The 18,179-nt window shown below is 57.7% G+C and overlaps 6 protein-coding genes across 6 annotated transcripts; 3 read left to right on the top strand and 3 right to left on the bottom strand.

The window, feature by feature from the left end:
- Window positions 1–1,029: 1,029 nt before the first annotated feature.
- On the top strand, window positions 1,030–2,448 carry EHS24_003004 (uncharacterized protein; the record flags this gene model as incomplete). Its single annotated transcript, XM_028618711.1, has 1 exon — window positions 1,030–2,448. One exon carries the CDS (start codon window positions 1,030–1,032, stop codon window positions 2,446–2,448), a length of 1,419 nt encoding a protein of 472 aa, XP_028473078.1.
- Window positions 2,449–3,687: 1,239 nt separating this feature from the next.
- Window positions 3,688–5,866, bottom strand: SRP54 (Signal recognition particle; the record flags this gene model as incomplete). The annotated part of the gene is made up of 7 exons (XM_028618710.1): window positions 3,688–3,773; window positions 3,881–4,115; window positions 4,156–5,265; window positions 5,331–5,414; window positions 5,466–5,531; window positions 5,583–5,681; window positions 5,789–5,866. The coding sequence occupies 7 exons, from the start codon at window positions 5,864–5,866 to the stop codon at window positions 3,688–3,690; spliced, it is 1,758 nt and encodes a 585-aa protein (XP_028473077.1).
- Window positions 5,867–6,569: 703 nt separating this feature from the next.
- On the top strand, window positions 6,570–7,969 carry PPG1 (putative serine/threonine protein phosphatase; the record flags this gene model as incomplete). The annotated part of the gene is made up of 6 exons (XM_028618709.1): window positions 6,570–6,807; window positions 6,900–7,024; window positions 7,260–7,690; window positions 7,728–7,812; window positions 7,860–7,895; window positions 7,949–7,969. 6 exons carry the CDS (start codon window positions 6,570–6,572, stop codon window positions 7,967–7,969), a joined length of 936 nt encoding a protein of 311 aa, XP_028473076.1.
- A 101-nt stretch (window positions 7,970–8,070) lies between these two features.
- On the bottom strand, window positions 8,071–9,023 carry EHS24_003001 (uncharacterized protein; the record flags this gene model as incomplete). Its single annotated transcript, XM_028618708.1, has 3 exons — window positions 8,071–8,318; window positions 8,367–8,475; window positions 8,526–9,023. The coding sequence occupies 3 exons, from the start codon at window positions 9,021–9,023 to the stop codon at window positions 8,071–8,073; spliced, it is 855 nt and encodes a 284-aa protein (XP_028473075.1).
- Window positions 9,024–9,295: 272 nt separating this feature from the next.
- Window positions 9,296–10,518, top strand: EHS24_003000 (uncharacterized protein; the record flags this gene model as incomplete). Its single annotated transcript, XM_028618707.1, has 3 exons — window positions 9,296–9,343; window positions 9,403–9,484; window positions 9,893–10,518. The coding sequence occupies 3 exons, from the start codon at window positions 9,296–9,298 to the stop codon at window positions 10,516–10,518; spliced, it is 756 nt and encodes a 251-aa protein (XP_028473074.1).
- A 262-nt stretch (window positions 10,519–10,780) lies between these two features.
- On the bottom strand, window positions 10,781–18,138 carry MEC1 (serine/threonine-protein kinase M1; the record flags this gene model as incomplete). Its single annotated transcript, XM_028618706.1, has 10 exons — window positions 10,781–11,100; window positions 11,154–11,541; window positions 11,582–11,904; window positions 11,950–12,211; window positions 12,257–13,725; window positions 13,769–16,446; window positions 16,486–16,510; window positions 16,604–16,782; window positions 16,819–17,554; window positions 17,592–18,138. 10 exons carry the CDS (start codon window positions 18,136–18,138, stop codon window positions 10,781–10,783), a joined length of 6,927 nt encoding a protein of 2,308 aa, XP_028473073.1.
- Window positions 18,139–18,179: the final 41 nt, after the last annotated feature.

Here is an 18,179-nt window from a genome sequence, read left to right as displayed (position 1 = left end):
CTTGATTATCCCAGCTGCCTTATATGGGACCTTCTACTTCACGCCACATTCACCATTTCTGCCGACTACCAGCCGTCAACGTCCACCGTATTGGCGTCTCCGGCTGTGACAGAGGTCTCCTCAGGCTCCAGTGAAGCAGTTGTGTACCCCTTGCAGGAACTGAGGGAACTGCCTTCACACTATGCTCCCTTTGACGTTCCGAGCAGCCGAAGTGGGTGCTATGCTCCGGTAGGAATCGAGCGCCACTGGGACTACTCGCTTTGACCGCACCAGATAAACACTGTGGTACAATCCGTTACGAGTCGGCAGAGAGTACTGGTCCCGATAGATGCCGGCCAAGCTGATAGCGATCAGTGCGCACAATGGGACAGCGGCTGAGGTGTGGACCGGGTGTGGGAAGTCAGCTGCGCAGTTGCTCGGCGTGTAGGAAGTCGGATACGTTGGCCGTTATGGTTGCTATTTAGAGGCGCCACTAAGCCTGACATCTCTGGTGCATAACGATAAGCAGCCTCAATGCTGGGTGCTCTCTGTACCTCTGTAGATGTTGCTACATGGTCTCTCCCCAGTGGCACCGTCCAGTCAACTTGCCAAGTGGCGATTATTCCCTCCGCGATGCTTTCAGCCGTCTCGACACTGCAACACCGTGCATCTACCCACTCAACTAATCTAACCCCACGCATGGCCCAAAGTTGACCGAGATCCTTGCATTCGTCGTGGAGATGCCCTGGAACACACGCCATCGTCATTGAGTGGGGAAATGGCGATGGTGACTAACCACGCCGGCCGAGCCCGAACACAATGGCGTTCATTGTCTCAAATCCCCAACCGACCTCGTCAACGACCTGGCAACTTACGACTCAGTTTTGTCCATTGCACCAACAGCACTCTATGCGCAGCAGGGCACGGCTGGTCTGGTCGTGTGTTGTCCTCGTCATCGCATTCATGTTGTGCACAAACTACTCTCCTCTCACAAGGACCCACCTGTCCCTCTTTTCCACCTCGCTCCGATCAGCAACTACACGATACTTCATGTCCCCAGCCATCCAGCCCACTGTCATCGTAGTCGGTTCGGGCCTCGCAGGCCTCTCGGCAGCCTATGCGGCCCTCCAGTCCGGTGCGCGCGTGCACCTGCTCGACCGCAGCCCCAAGCTGGGCGGGAACAGCATCAAGGCCTCGTCCGGCATCAATGGGGCCGGGACACCCGCACAAGAGGCAGCAGGGGTCAAGGACACCCAAACTCAGTTTTACAACGACACGGCCCGGTCTGGCGGTGCGCGCTTCAAGACGGCCAGCACCATCCCCGGGTTTGACCGGGAAGCGCTCGTGACGCGTCTCTCGACCGAGTCGGCCGACGCGGTCCGCTGGCTCAGCGACGAGATTGGCGTCGACCTCAGCGTCGTCGCCCAGCTGGGCGGGCACGGCGTGGCGCGCACCCACCGCGGCAAGGGCAAGCCTCCCGGAGCATCCATCGTCCTCACGCTCCTGGACAGACTCAAGGCGTCGGACAACTTTACGCTCTTGTCCAGTGCAGACGTCACGTCGCTGCTGCAGCACGACGGCGCCGTCACAGGCGTGGCGTACACCCAGGACGACACGGAACACACTCTTGCGGGAAGGGTGGTCGTCGCCAGCGGCGGGTTCGCAGGCGACGCGTCCATGCTCGCGACGTACACCCCGGCGCTGGCCGGCCTGCCCTCGACCAACGACCCGCGCCCGGGCTCACACGCGCTGCTCACCGCTGTCGGCGCCCAGCTTCTGGATATGGACAGCGTCCAGATCCACCCTACGGGCTTTGTCGACCCGGCCACACCGGGCGCCCGGCTCAAGTTCCTCGCGGGCGAGATGCTCCGCGGCGAAGGCGGCATCCTTCTCTCTCCCTCTGGCTCGCGCTTTGTCAACGAACTCGACACACGCGCGGCAGTCTCCAAGGCCATCATGGACGCCTTCCCCAGCGTAGACGAGGACGGCACACGGCAGTGGGACATCACCCTCCTCCTCGACCCAGGCGCGGCAGCCGCGGCCGCCTCCCATATCGGGTTCTACGAATGGAAGGGTCTCCTGCGCAAAGTCAAGCTCGCGACCCTCAGCCCAGAGGTCGTCGCCAGCGTGCAGGCGTACGCTGCCGCCGTGGATGCGGGCTCTACCGACCCCTTCAGCCGCCCAGCGTACGGACACTGGAAGCTGAAGCCCGACGCCGAGTCGCTCGCACAGGCTGAAGTGTACATTGGCCGCATCACCCCCGTGGTGCACTACACCATGGGCGGGGCGGCGATCGACACCGGTGGCAGAGTACTCCGCGCCGCTGGCGGCGGCGTGGTGCCCGGTCTCTGGGCCGCGGGCGAGGTGACCGGCGGCGTGCATGGCGATAACCGTCTGGGAGGTAACAGTCTGCTCGAGTGTGTGGTGTTTGGCCTGGCGGCAGGTAATGGCGCGGCAAGGGGCGACTAGCACGTTGGGACGGGAGCATGTGGATGTATTTATTGTTGACTGTTGCGAGCGAGCCTGTGTCCACTAACCATTTGGTGGTTGTGCAGGCATCACTGTTTTCTCGTATGTCTCAGTTCGTACATGGCTCAGTCCGCAAGAACTGATGGTTGAGGGAAAGACGGAAATGGAGTGTGATTGAGGGCAGAGTGGCAGTTTAGTTTAACGAGGTGAACTCCTCGCATAAAAGACTATTTTAGTTGAGTTGAATTCCGCTATGGTCATCAGCCGCAAGGACATACATGGCCCACACGCCTTCCGAGCCGATGAGGACAACATATATGAGGACACACGGCCCATGGAAGGCGTGGTTGGAAGACGACTGGAGTAGGGCAAGGGAAACGAGGACAACCAGTGCACGCATAAATATGGCGACTGAGGCTTCATAGGCGAGAACCGGATGTTGAGGATCCGTTCCATGCAATGCATATGAGTGTTTGGCTCTGCCTAGTTGGATAATTACAGTGCTTCGTCCTGAGAGTTATGCAACCACTACGGGCTGGAAACAATCATGGGCAAGAACGGACCACAACAATTTCCACATCCTTTTATTTGCGCAACTCAAAAACAACTTATTTCTGTCTGGCAGTGGTCTAGCTTAACACCAACATCCTGAGACAGGACAGTCCTCGATACAGGTCGAATATCGCGTACAAACTAACCTGCGGGCAAACCTTGCGTGCGCATAACCCTCGAGACAGCTGCTTCTTTGTGGCAGTTTGGGTCGCTGTAAAACCATGGCGGCGAGAAAGCGGACATACAATTGCTTCAGTTGTTATCACCTGTCACACCCCAATCCCTTCTTCAACGGCTGTTCTACATCGGCCACGTCCTGTTCCTTTCAGTCCTATCGCATGCATGCATGTGTTGTGTGCCCGTGAGGAGGCGGATATAACTGCCTAATTAACGAATTGCTGCTGCTCTCTCCAGGGTCCTCGAGCTCGGATCGCCGTCGAGCAGAAAATTGTGATTGCGTTGGGTAGTGGTGTTGTTGGCATTTGCGTCTGCGCCAAGGCAGTGGGGTTGGTAGGGGTTTTGGATTTGGGCTAGGTAGTGCGTGAGTCGAACGCGGTGTCGAGATGAGGGAGTCGAGGAAGGCGAAAAAGGCGACCACGCACAGCCCACAGGCGTTGCAGCAGATCGTCTCCCTTGGCCTCCTGTCGACCTTCGTTTATTCGGGCTCTGTCCGAGGGAAGGACCAGCTTAACGGCCTCCGCCCATCATCTTCATCATAGAAGCCATGTCGGGCATGCCGCCGCCGCCGCCGCCGCCCATCATCTTCATGGCCTCTGTTGCTGCGTCAGCTTGCTCTACCTCGTTTACAGTCATGGACAGTCGGTATGATTCACGAAATTGACTGCCCATCGCTGTAGCTGTTGGTTATCCCAGTACTCACCCTGCATTTGGGCCATCGAGGGCATACCACCACCACCGGGAGCACCGCCGGCACCGCCGGCACCACCCATCATACCTTGCATCATGGATCCAAAGTCCATGCCACCAGGTGCTCCGGCGCCGCCCATACCGGGCATGCCGGGCATACCACCGCCCATCATCTCAGCCATCATCTTCTGGGCGCCTTGGGGGCCGGCAGCGCGGAGCTTGCGCATCATCTCTGGGGGCATGGCCTTCTACGCGGGTTAGCTAACGCAATATGATAACGGTACTCACCCTCATGGCCTCAATCTGCTGCTGGGAGGGCATGCCGTTGGCGCCAAGGGGCTTGCCGCCTGCAGCGGCCTGCATCTTCTGCATGGCCGACATCCAGCCGTTCTTGCCTCCGGCCTGGCGCGCCATACCGGCCATCATACGGGCCTGGGCGAGGAGCTCCTCGACCTCGCGCACACTGGTGCCCGAGCCCTGGGCAACACGGCGGGCACGCTTGTTGAGTCCCGTGGGGTTACCGGCCTTGTCGAAGCTGAAGAAGATGAGGCCGTCCGAGTCGAGCTCGTCGGTGCGCATCGCGTCGGTAATGAAGATCATGCGCTTGAGCTTGGCGGCGGCCTCGTCCTCGCCACCCTCCATCATACCCTGAGGCATGCCGGGGATCATGGACGCAATCTTGGACAGCGAACCCATGCCCATGATGTTGGACAGCTGCTCGCGCCAGTCGCGGATAGAGAACTTGCCCTGCTCGAGCTTCTTGGCGAGGTTCTTTTGGCGGTCCGGGTCGGCCATGGCCATGTCCTGCATGTGCTCCATGAGGCCCTGGATGTCACCCATTCCCAAAAGCTTGGAGATGAAGGGCTGGGGGGTAAACTTCTCGAGGTCGTTCAGGTGCTCTCCGGTACCGAGGAAGATGATCGGGGTCTTGGTCGCAGCGACGGCCGAGATTGCACCACCACCCTTGGCGTGGCCGTCGAGCTTGGTGACAATGATGGCACCAAAGTCGGCGCTGTCCTTGAACGCGCGCGACTGGCCCTCGGCAGCCTGACCGATAGAGGCGTCAAGAACCATAATGGTCATGTCGGGCTTGACGGCGTTGCTGATAGACACCATCTCCTCAAAGAGCTCGCTCTCCTGCTTGTGACGACCCGAAGTGTCGACAATGATCACGTCGAAGCGCTCCTTGCGGAACTTCTCCACACCCAGCGACGCAATGGCGACGGGGTCGGTCTCGGTGTAAGAGCCGTAGAAGGGAATCTTGGCCTTGGTCGCGTTCTGCTTGAGCTGGTCAAACGCACCAGCACGGAACGTGTCCGCGCACACGAGACAGGTGCGGAATCCTCGCCTCTGGTAGTGGACCGCGAGCTTTGTACACGTCGTCGTTTTACCGGCACCCTGTAGAGAGTTTGTCAGTGCTGTTTCCAGAGCAATTCAAGCAGCACGAGCAGCACGCGACTCACCTGAATACCAACGGCCATGAGGACGTTGACCTTGCCCTTGACCGGCTTGTATGGCTCAGTTCCGGGGTCCACAAGTGCGACGAGCTCGTCGTAGACAGCCTAATGGTTAACGATATCCAAAGGGTCTTAACCTACCTTTTGCACAACATTCTTCTTGTTCACTTCACGGCCGCTCGCCTTCTCGGCCTCCTCGAGGCTCTTCTTAACCTGTCATGTCAGCTACCAACCTTCCCAGTTCACGCAGCTACACACCTTGGCCTTGACCTTTGCCCTAAGCTGAGCAACGAGCTTGACATTGACATCGGATTCGAGAAGAGCGGCACAGAGCTCCTTGAGGAGTGCGTCAATAGCCTAAGGAAAGGTGTCAGATTACCGTCTAGGTCTTCTTCTCCATCGGGGTCACAAAGGTCCGTGCTGGCAAGTGGGGGCCCTTCGGACCCGACAAAAGGTCAACGTACAGCGTCGTCGATGGACGATGACTTGGAGAACTGGTTGAGAGCGCCGTGCAGGCGCGCGCCGAGGTCGGCAAGCACCATGGCGCTGATTCGTTTGTTGGTGGGGGAGTGAAGGTGTAAGGTGGCGAGGACAGAGACACACGACACGAGCTCCGTCGAGGCCGGCGCCGTTGGTCCATGTCGATGCACTCCAGTGGGTTCCGTGCCTGACGCCGATGACAAGGGTTTTAGGCCCGCAAGACAGATGGCCCGCCTACCATACATGTGGCCGCCAACTTACCAACGTGCCAACCCCGGCCTTCTTTCAGTGTCTATGCAGCTATGCATGCCGAACATACTAGCACTGTGTACTGTGTACAACTGGGACTGAAATTCCAGTCGGAACCGCTTGGTAATCGCGTTGGTGGCAAAGTCTAGTTTGGTGGGTGCAGATTTCTAGACCGTGATCGGACCTCTCGGGGCGTGGCCCACACGACACACGACAGTGACAATCACCACATCACTCTCACTGATTCTCTTTCATCTTGCAACTTTCAATATACCCCTCCAAAACAGGCAGACCTCACCCTCTGCGCGCTCGTTATATCCAGCGACACCCACTCCACTTCGATATTACCTGTCGCACCCCGCCGACCGCCACGCGTTCAGGCACACCACAAGAGCTGCATTCCGCGCTTGACGAGCCGGCGAGTGTGTTGACTCGAGTACTCTCAACACCCTCTCTACCTGATCTTCACACTCCCCTCCCCCCTTCCGACTCCAGACGCCACCGGCTCGTCCATGGATGGCACCCTTCGACCTCGATGCGTGCATCGACCGGCTGCGGGACAAGCAGCTGCTCGGCGAGGCGCTGCTGAGGGAGATCTGCGAGAAGACCAAGGAGGTGCTCATGCGCGAGTCCAATGTCGTGCACGTATCCTCACCCGTCACTGTCGTAGGCGACATTCATGGCCAGTTTCACGACCTGATTGAGATCTTCCGCATCGGCGGCGATGCGCCAAACACAAACTACCTCTTCCTCGGTGAGCTACTGGGAGCTGGACATTGTCAGGTGGCCGGTGACGACGCCGGCGTGTCCTTTCGCCAAATCATTGAACATGTGCTGACACCGCAGGCGACTATGTGGACCGCGGGTTGCACTCTGTCGAGACCATTTCCCTCCTCACGTGCCTCAAGCTGCGATATCCAGAGCGCATCCAGCTCATCCGCGGCAACCACGAATCGCGCGCGGTCACTCAGGTGAGGATTCCCCCCTTGGAGCTCGAGCTCGGTCGGTCGGCGGCGCAGCGATGATAAATTCAAAAGAGGACTCTGAGAGACTGAGAAAATCGGTCATGAAGTCCAGCGCTGGCTGGTGTACACTGCACAACGCAGGAACCCGCAGTGTTGATGAGAGAACGGATGTCTGAGCGCAGCAAACTTAAAACCCATCACGTTCCAATGTCGCACGCTGGATGCTGACTCTACACTTCAGACATACGGCTTCTACCTCGAGTGCACACGAAAGTACGGCTCGCCAACAGTGTGGCAATACTTTACCGACATGTTCGACTTTCTCACCTTGTCGGTGGTGATTGACGACGCCATCTTTTGCGTGCACGGCGGCCTGTCGCCGTCGATTCACCATATTGACCAAGTCAAGGTCATTGACCGGTTCCGCGAGATCCCCCATGAGGGGCCGATGGCCGACCTCGTGTGGTCAGATCCAGACCCCGAAAAGGAGGACTTTGCCATCAGCCCAAGAGGAGCAGGATACACGTTTGGCGCATCGATTGTCAAGAAGTTCCTCCACCTCAACGGCATGAACCATGTACTCCGTGCACACCAGCTGTGTATGGAGGGATACTCGGTTCTTTACGACGACCAGCTCAGTACGGTGTGGAGTGCACCAAACTACTGCTATAGGTGAGCTTGACAGCCGATTCTCCGAGCTGACGGTCAGATGTGGAAATATGGCGAGCATTCTCGAAGTGTCCCCCGGAGGACGACGATTCTTCAACGTATTTGACGCAGCACCAGAGAACGAGGTGTGTATGAGCCAAGGTTCCAATGGCTGCACAACTGACATTATCAGCGTGACGGCCCAGCACAGCAGCAAAATCAAGCAAAGGTGAGCTCTGAGACTTTTGAAATGCAATTACATAGCGCTGACCTTTACAACAGGCGATAGAGTACTTTTTGTAGAGAGGCAGACCAGAAGACAGACAGAGAGTTCAACCCAGCATTGTAACGTCCCAATCCGTATGTAATACCCATGCGCGACCATTATTATAACCCTCTACTTGCTAGTCCCACTCCAGTGCGGAGAAGAGCGACTCTACGAGCCCAAAGCTGCGGCCCTTGACCACACCGGGTGCTCCGCCCATGACCATGTTGAGGGATGGCAGCCGCCACTCGTCAGTCACCCGCCACCGGCGGCAGATGAAGAGTTTGACTTCGGCGTCCCACTTGCCGTCCGTCACGGGCTCTTGGCGGAAGTAGTGGGCAAACGAGTCAAAGAAGGACTCTTCAAGGTTAAGCGAGCGCGACTTCCCTGTCGGATTAGCTAAGTCGCCGGTGGGGGTGAGTTACAGCTACCCACATGCAATGATGATTTCTGGACCAAAGACGTCCGTGTCCACGGGGCCAGACGGGTCGGTGACCTCGAGTAGAGTCCGGAGCAGTGGCGGGTAGAGGTGGGGGAAGTAGACCTGGATGTGTGAGTCATGTCGCCATGTAGCCATTTGTGTGTGCAGCTCACTAGATCGCACAGAATAATGTGTGTGAATGGGCCATACTTTGCCAAATGACTTGCGTCCTCGCCCCAAGCCAGCGGCTGCGCGACAACGTTGGCATGCTCGGCCTGCTGGCTGCCCTCTCCCTCGGTCGCCCAAGTGTCGATGCTCTGTTGGCAGAGTGGCACGACGTTGGGGAGGTCCGTGAGCACCACCGTGTCCTCGGCCCTGAGGCGAGCCGCGAGGTGGAGACTGGCCAACGCCTGTCCGCTGCCGAGCTCGAGAACACGGTGTGGTCCCAGTGTAGTGAACAGCGTACAGGCCGGATCACCAGCACCGCCGGGAGTGAGATACTCGAGCAAGGGACCCGACGCTTCCCATACGCGTCCGGCGATGCCGTACCGCCCAATAGCCTCAGCCTGGTTGTGTGCGTCGGCGCCGTCGGTCGCCGCCGTGCCGAGGAGGTGGAGGGGGTGGATGTTGAGGTTGGCGGGGAAGTTGGGGTCTGCCGACGGCGCGACCATGGTGGCCGTCGCCATGACGTGTGTTGCGGGCGGGGTACGCGGGGTGGTGGTGAGCTTGCCGGCGGCGGCGACGGTGGTGGTGACGTCGTTTAGCGTCTCGGTGGCCATTCCGAGACAGCGGACATGATCGACGCCGCGGTCTCATTTTGGTTCCGTCCGACCACGCGACAAATGTGCCACATTCACCGGCGTTACACTGCACCTCCCGGCGAAATTAATTTGGCGGGTCGCCCAAACCGCCAACTGGATGCCCGCGCCGCCCAGGTAGATGGATGAACAGCTCGGCACCAGGACTCCTCTCAACCGTCAACATCACTAAAGTGCGTAGCCAGCACCCACACCCGTGCGCCAGCAAACGTCTTGCTAACCCATACTCCAGATGGCTCGCTCCGCCCCCATCTCGCGCAACGTCGGCCGTCTCTCGCGCTCGCAGGTCGCTGCCAAGCGTGGCCTCTTCAAGGGTGAGCCCGAGATCTGAACAGCGGGTCTCGGCGCGGGCACAAGCTACAATTTGAACACGCATCTTTAAAGAGTCCTCGAGGGATGGCTATCATGGTCGTCCATCGGACCCGTTTGGAAGTCATGGGGGTTGAAATTTCATGACTGGGAACGGGGCAAGAGATTGCTTTGCGCGTTTGTTGGATCTCGTCCTTGGGTGCTGCGTCGAATTTTGTCAAATGACAGACCCCTCCTGTGGTCTCGAGACATCTTTTGCCAGCAATAGCCCGAGACGTTTTCTCAGCAACGTGCAACACTCTTGTCCGCAAGACACTCTCCAGTGTCCTCTGCAAGAAAGTGCAAAGAGCCTGCCTGCGCCGTGCCAAGCCATTGTTCCCACAAAAATGTCATGTTCTAACTTTTTCCTACAGGCAAGAAGACCGCCAAGGTCTCGCCCAAGGCTGAGGTCGCCACCACCGTCGAGAAGCAGATCGGCGGCAAGGCCAACGGCGAGAAGCGCGTCATCCCCACCCAGAAGGCTTCGAAGTTCTACCCCACCGAGGACGTCCGTGTCCCCAAGGTCTCGCGCAAGCAGGCCGGCAAGACCAAGCTCCGTGCTTCGATCACCCCCGGCACTGTCCTGATCCTCCTCGCTGGCCGCTTCGCTGGTCGCCGTGTTGTCTTCCTTAAGCAGCTCGACTCGGGTCTCCTCCTTGTCACCGGCCCCTTCAAGCTCAACGGTGTCCCCCTCCGTCGCGTCTCGCAGGCTTACGTTATCGCCACCTCGACCAAGGTTGAGATCGCCGACGTCAAGGTCCCCGAGACCGTCAACGACGCCTACTTCGTCAAGTCCAAGGCCGCCAAGGCTACCAAGGAGGGCGAGTTCTTCGGCGAGGGTGCCGAGAAGAAGACCTTCCCCGAGGAGAAGAAGTCGGAGCAGAAGGCCGTCGACGCCCCCGTTCTTGCCGCTGTCAAGAAGGTCGACAACCTCTCGAAGTACCTCAAGGCTTCGTGGGGTCTCTCGAAGGGCGACCGCTTCCACGAGCTCAAGTTCTAAGCTCGTTACTACAGACCTTGGTTCGCGGGCTTGCCGGGCATGGTGATGCATGTACTATCTCCCTGCTACCTATTCCGCGCATGACACACACACATTTGCATAATTGCCCAGACCGAGCATAGTGAACTAACAAGAACTGACTGCTGGATGCTGAGGGCTGTCACATCCAGCGTTGCCAAGTGCAGTGCGCATGTCGCAGACGTTGCTGCATAAATTGAACTCCGAATTATGTACAAACACGCTACTGCTGCTACTACTAAAACTACAGCCATGGAGCCCAGCCGATATACATGCGCGACAAGTGGTCCGGCGACACTGCGTCCTTGATGAGCACCTCGACTTGTTTGGAAACAGTCATCTCCGTGTCGTTCATGAGACCGCGAAGCTTCTTATTGATCGGGTCGAGGTATTTTTTGCCTGCCGAGGACTTCACGTCCTTGTCCGACCTGCCAACCCGGTTCCGACTCGTTTTGGTCCACTCGACCAAGGGGTCGTGAACGAACGCCTGGAGCACAGACATGAGCGAGTCTCCGTTGGAACGAAGAATCTCCATTGTGATCTCGGCAGCTTTGCGGAAGGAACCTGTAGTTGTTAGATTAGACGCAATCACTTTGGTGGCGCAATTTGTGACTTACCGTCAACACCTGTCACACCTAGCGCGTCAACCATGTTTTGCGTAAGGCGGAACGGCACGCGCTCGGGCACCTCAAACGTTCTGGCCTTGTCGAACAGGCAGTTGAGGTCGACGTGCACCGTGTCGCCAGCGATACCGTCAAAGAGAATGTTCTCGCCGTGGCGATCGCCGAGACCCAGCACAAAACCGATCATGGACATGACAGCCAATGTACGCGCATAGTTGGTCCGGGCCGTGAGCCACTCCGAAGGTTCGGGCCAGTTGGTGAGGAACCATTCGTGAAACACGGTGGGGCGATACATGGGCAAAACCTTGTTGACGAACACGCTGGGGAGTTGGTGATATTCCTGCTTGCGCGCGGCTTCAAGATACTGGTGCACCTCGCTGGACTGATGGGTCAACATGGGCGCAGCAGATAGGCAAACGTACGTAAACTTTCTTCTTGTAGCGGTCGTATCCTTTTTCTAGAATGCTCTTCAGAGCGTTCGTGTTGCTGACCCACTCGATGAGTCCACACTCCTCATTGAGCGGCATCACCGCATATGTGCGAATGTACAGGTGGCGACGACGGGCAGTTGACGCCGCGTTGAGGAACTTGTTAATCATCGAGTTGAAGTCCATGAGTCTTGCGTCCTTGCGCAGGTCGTCGTGTGGCTTGCACAGGAACGGGTATCGCTTGCCATCTGTGCCCTTGAAGACGAGCTTCTTGGGCTGCTGGAGAGACGGCATAATCTCGACACGGTCGCTGACGTCTGAATGGGTTAGCCTTCTTGTATCAGAGTCCAGTTTTCACTTACCATTGATAGAAACTGCCATGGACGGGAACGCCAAGTGTCCCTTGAGAGGTGATCCGGGCGGTGGAAGCACGCAGGTGAGAGCGTCTTGGAGGGGCATGATCATGCTAGACGGGAACGCAGTCGTGACGTATTTGTACTTGGTCGCAATGGACACTTCGCGAGGCTTACCCTCCGGCTTGTCCTCGGCAAGCCTGAGCAACACGCCGGAAAGTTTGCGCGCGTCGTTGATACGGGCTTGAAGGTCTGCCCTAACGTCTTTTTGCTTTACGCCCTGCGGTAAGCTCCTGTTCGTGTTGCAACAACGTACCATCGCCTTTTGTAGGATAGTCTCGGCAATGTCTCGCCTGTCCTTGCGCGTTGACTGCATGGCACCAATGGTTGGCCAGAGAGCCTGGGCCGGGTAGTCGCGAATGACATGGTAGACGAGCCTGACGAGCACCTCACGGACCTCGAGGTTCGAGTGGGTGATGCGCGAGATCATCTGCGGGAACGCTGTAAGGAACTGGTACGTCATAATCTTTCCAACAGCGCGCTCCATGAGCCTGGTGATCTGTTGGACTTTGAGTTGGACGATGCTGTTCTTCTTGGTGATCTCGTTGAACTCGCCAAGGTCGAGCCATACAGTGAGGAGGCGGGGCATCGTCTGGTAGATATACTTGACGCCACGTTGGAGAGCTTCAACATAGTTGACACAGGTGAAGTGGTTGTGCGTCGCTATTGCCTCCGCCGCCTCCGCCGCTGCCTTCGCCACGTCCGCCGGCGACATCGTCTTCGTATCCTTGTTGGCTGCGGCTGTGGCTATGCTTGATGCCAGCGTATCATAGTATCGTCCGAGGTGGAAGAACGGTGCTTCTAGGGTCGCGCCGAGCTCGGTAGCCTTCTTAAACTTGCGAATGACGTCGTTCTGCTCAAAGCGGTCGGCTTCGTGTGTCCAGCGAGCTTCGAGCAGCAAAGCCTTTGCCAAGTTGCGTTCCATGCGGAAGTCTTCCTCTGTCTTGGGTCCATCGTGGTTGCCACCATTGCCTGTTAGGTCGATAACACCATCGCTGCCCGACTTTTTGTTTTCCGACTCGACGAGCTCTTCAATGGGGTGCGCGAGCTCACGCAATGCCTTGAGGATACCGCCGTGCATGTGAACGAGTTTGGCTTGCTGAATAAAGGCGAAGGGCGCGTTCCACTGTTGAGACTGCAGGGCAGCGCTGTACGCTGTCTGCTCGTAGCCAGCCTTGCGGGCAATCTTGGCACTCTGGATCCACCCTTGGCCCAGTTCGCCACGTAGGCGCTCAAAGTCAACAAGACTGAATGCAGCTCGGCGCTTGCTGAGAATCTCCTCGCTGACGCGGAAGGAGGGCAGGGCAGTGTTGAATCGGTCCGACAGGTTATCAATGAGGGTGTCGGCGTTACGGCGCATGATGGCCTCGCTGTTGGCTGAGCGGACGCTGTTGTTGGGAGGCAACATGATGGCGGCGTTCGTATTGTAGATCATTTCCACTTCACGAAGCATATGCAGCTGCAGGACCGTCTCATATGCGCGAGGATATTCGCGTGTCGTGAGACCGCTGCCGATCTGCTTGCGAGCCACCGTGAGGGCTTCGTTGACGCCCTTGCCAGAACGCATGGCCAGGAAAACGTTGGCGATGGGTGGGGGGTCACGGACCGCCTGGAGGGTCTCCCAGTCTCTAATGGTCCAAGCAGCTTCGGCCTGGAAGGCAGACAGCTCTTCGGCCCATTCAGGGTGACGGCTGAGAGCACCACGGATGTGAGTGCGCAGAGTGTCTGAGGAGTTTAGCTCTCGTGGCACAGAATACTCCCAACTCACCATAATGACCCAGGTTCTTGAGACACTTGAGCAGGCCCACATGATGTTTGACGTTCTCGGGTTCCTGCTGCAGGTTTACTTCCCAACAGCTCTGTGCCGATGTCCATCGACCGGTACTCTCGTGCTCGCGGATCTGGAGCTCTAGTGAGGGCGACACGACAAACGCCGAAACACCTTCCATGCCGTCAGGATCGTCGAGCTCGGCGTAGATCCGGTGCATGTTCTCAAAGTAGCCCTGGGCTTTGGGACTATTCTTCTCGCCGAGTTGGACAACACATTCTTCAATGTTGCGAAGAGAACGGGCGAATGCACCCGACATGAGCGCTGCCTTGCCAGCCAGCTCAGTGTCAATGTCTGAGAGTAGTTGGTCGACTGGACGGGTGGTCGAACTGCGTTCGTTGCGGTTGGCATTGCGGGTGAGGCGAAGCCATTTACCCAAGTGGTCCATGAGGTCAAAGACCACCTGGGCACTGAGCATGCGCTTCTCGGGCGCGCTCTGATGGCTTGAGCTGACCTGATCTTTCAGCACGACTTCGATCTCGGCTTTGATCCGGTGGTGGGCATCCGCGTCGCCCGATAGGAGAACGTGGAGTACGAGGTGAGGGAGAAGGTGGTGGGCGACGGCCACGTCCTGGTTCTTGGCCTCGCTGTTGAAGACACCAAAGATCCGTTGGGCGTCACCGGGTACGCCGGCCTGATGGACCTCCATGACGCGGCCAATGAGGTCGACAGTCCATGCCTGCACCCACTCGCGGTAGGTGTTCATTTGCGGGTAGATCGTATCGTCGAACTTTGTTGTCTTGACCTGGTTTTGCTGGAACTGTGCGTCGAGCAGCGGCGTGACAGTCTCAAGGACGTCCTTTGGCAAGGTCTCCCAGCGCTGACGCACTTTAAGATTGACGCCAGCACCTTGGCGGTTGACCAGTCGCTGATCAAACCCGCAAAACTTGAGAAGCTCCTGAATGGAAAAGGACAGATTCTTCTGGTGCTTGGTGTCGTTTGTCGAGCGGAAAGCGCTAACAAGAAGGTCACGAACAAGGTGCAGCGCGAAGTTGACAGACTCATCGTGGTCGTTGAAGTTGGACATGATGGTCATTGAAGCCTCCTCCTTTGCAGTGACGAAGCGATCGGGGTCCAGAGCACCAATGATGCCAAAGCACTCATAAGCCAGATCGCGCAGCTCATCGCATTCGCCGTCGCGCGTGACAGCGCCAAGGAGCGAGCGAACGAGACGGCCAACGATCGGATCGAAAGTGTCACCTCGAGCGAGCTGCATGATGTCGCTAGTCTTCTGCACGAGCAAGTTGCGCAGCTCGCGCATGGTTTCCGTTGAAATAGCAATATTCTTGTTGTCAATGCGCTCAATAAGCTTGCCGAGATACACTTTGGTCGTCCAAGAGTTGCGATAGTTGAGAAGCGGGCCGCACAGAGACTTGAGCTGTTGGATATGGTCAAAGCGCACAATGTCGTCATGGAACGCCTGGAGGTGGGCAGCGTTGCCAGATATGAGAGCGACAATGTTCCTTGCGGCGTCCTTTTCCTCAGACGAGAAGGTTTCCCAGCCGGCCACCAGCGCTGCGATTGTTGCGCCGATAAATGGACCCACATCGGCAAACTTGAGCAGCTCGACAAAGATAAACCATGTGCCGAGAGTCTGGAGTCTCAAGGCGGGCACATCCAGGGTGCTTTGCAAGCTGGCAATGATTTGAGGAGAGAATGAAGCCATCGAGTCGCCGACCAGAGAAATGAGCTTGCCGATGCTGCGGATGACCTTGCGCTTGTTGGCGTCGGGTGTGCGAGGCGTCATGAGCTGCTCCGTCATCGCTGCGAGAACACCGAGCATATGAGGTTTGAGGAAGGTTCCCAGATCGCCATGGCTGTCACCCGTGTGTTCAGCCAACTGAACAGCGTGAAGGGCTTGTCTCGCCACGTCTTGAACGCTTTCATCCTCATCACCAAGCTCAATGACGATCGTGACAACTAGCGGAACAATGGAAGCACGAATGTACTTGTCGAGAGTTGCTTTCGGCGGTGCTGTTGAGCTGTTGATGAGCTCGTTGAGCAGGGATCCTACGAAATTGAGAGCGGACACTGTGGTCGCGCGCGGAGACATAAAGATCTGGGCCAGGATAGGGGCACCTTCATCAATAAGAATCAGACCAAGACGCTGGCCCAAAATGTTTGACAGTGTCTCCAGTGCCGGGCGGTTCTGGCGAACAACAAGCGTCGGAATGACGGCTTTGCGAGCAGCCTCGAGTGTGAAGAAGGCCTGTCGATTGTATCCGATAAACTGCATTGTCTCGGCCACGACTTGCGGGTTCGGGACAAGCGATTCGGCTAGGAGCACACTGATGCGTTCGACGTAGGGTGATAGCAAGTTGTAAGGCTGCTTGTTGCGGTACGCTGCAATGTCGACAAGCTGCGTATACGCCAAACTGCGAAGAGGACTGCTTTTGGAACCGAGCTGCTTGATAAGGATTTCGAGGATCTCACCCAGGTGGTTGTCGGGGGCGATTTGTCCCAGGTCGCCCAACAGCAACATGGCTGTCTCCTGGATTGGGTAGCCGAGTCGTAGAAGGGTGTTTGGAATCTTGGCTATGATCTCCCGCTGAGCGCGTTGTGTGGAAGCCGGGCTGGCTGCAACACACAGTATCCGGTAGAGAGCAGACACAAGGTGGCTGGCTAGGTCAGCGATGGAGTTTCGAATGAGGACCTACCCAGCAGCCAGCCTGGTGCGACGATCTGGTGATTTTAGAGCCCTCCATGCACGCCACAGTGGCTTGGCCCATGTTGATGAGACGGAGACCTTCTCACTTGTGTGTGCCAACAAAACACCAAGTCCGCGCATGAGTGTGAGATCATTGGACAGCGAGTCCCATCCTGCAAACCACTTTGCACCAGCGTCCTCATTCAGGGGGTGATGTGGCAGGTAGTCCTCTCCAGTACAGTGAGCCAATGCGCAAAGAAGGTTCGGCGTGGACTCGATCAGCTCGAACTTGACAGTCGGGTCGAGTCTACAGTAAGCCATCAGACAACGGGAAATGACTCACTTGGCAATAGTCTCGGGAAGCTCTTCCATGATCGTTTCTTCGTCACCCTCGAGCTCGGGTAGCTTGCTTTGAAGGAGAGCCACAACCTTCTGCGCGGCACCATTCTCCTCACGCTTGCGCTTAATGGACGTAGGGGCGGGGAGCTTGATGTACTGCTTCAGACGGTCGCGCAGGTCGTTGGCGCCAGCACCTGTCGCCTCCGCCGCCCAGGCCTTTAGTGTCTTCGCGGACACAATCGTGGAGATGGTGCTGGACGGAATGTGAGGCGCGACTGGGGAGAGGAGGTAGAGTGCCTTCTGTCGTCCGACGGGTGTCAACACATCCAAGGCCTCGGCCTGGCCCCTTATCGCCCACCACACGTCACGGCGCAGAGCATCGTCTCCGTCCTTTTCGATCGCAACAATGACACTCTTGACGGACTCTTGCCAGCGAGCATTGTCGACCTCGGGCCAAGAGACAACGGCCGTGCAGGCGCGAGAGAGCGCGTGGCGGACGGGGACGGTGGGCACGGCAGCGGCGACGACAGACGCGTACCGGGCCTGTCTTGGCACGGATAATTGTGCGACACGTTGAGCAAGGTCCGACAGGACAATGGCGGACGATGTGTGGGTATCGCTGGCAAGGGGGGCTGGCGTTTGGAGGACAATGTGCAGGGCGAACAGTTGGGGGAGGTAGTCGAGGTTGGTTGGCATGTCTGGGTAACCAAACAGAGGCTGCGACTTGGAATCGAAAGAGTCTGTTTGTCAGAGACACTTCAAACACATGGCACTCACCTCTGGCAAACTTCCTCAATTCCCGCATAATGTTGACGACCCGTTGTGGCCCGCGCAGATACGCCGTGCCGACTTCGTTGAGGTCGCGGCCCAGGACAACGAGTACACCGACGGCGCCTTCACACAGCGATTCGACGAGAGGCGCTGCGCCGGGTTGGTCCTCATACCTTGACGCGGCAATAAGCAGACGCGAGATGAGCCACGCGAACACCGTGAAAGGCTCCTCTGCCTCTGTCGAGTTTGCGTGTAGGACCTCCACATGGGTGGCGGTCTGGCGCGCAACGATGGATAGGGTGAGCTGCGCACGTTCAAGGTCGACCTGGGATGGGGGAAGTGATTTCAATGGTCGCATGATGCACGCGTTGAACAAGACCTCGAGGAGCTTGCGAGCACGCGCCAGGATCTCCTCGTCGGCTGTCGCACCAGCATCCTGGTCGATGGCGAGACCTTCGCGAAGCAGCTGGTCGAGGAGCTCGTGTTCGGCTGCACTGGCGTCATGATCTGGTGGAATCACGTCCTCTGGTATGAGAGGATGTGTCATGGCCATGTCGGTGGTGTTGTTGGTGTCATGAACGGGGGAAGGTGAGA

This window comes from Apiotrichum porosum (genome assembly GCF_003942205.1).
Source record: "Apiotrichum porosum strain DSM 27194 chromosome Unknown scaffold_14, whole genome shotgun sequence".
In the NCBI taxonomy this organism is placed as follows: domain Eukaryota; kingdom Fungi; phylum Basidiomycota; class Tremellomycetes; order Trichosporonales; family Trichosporonaceae; genus Apiotrichum; species Apiotrichum porosum.
This window is presented reverse-complemented; position numbering and strand designations above follow the sequence as displayed.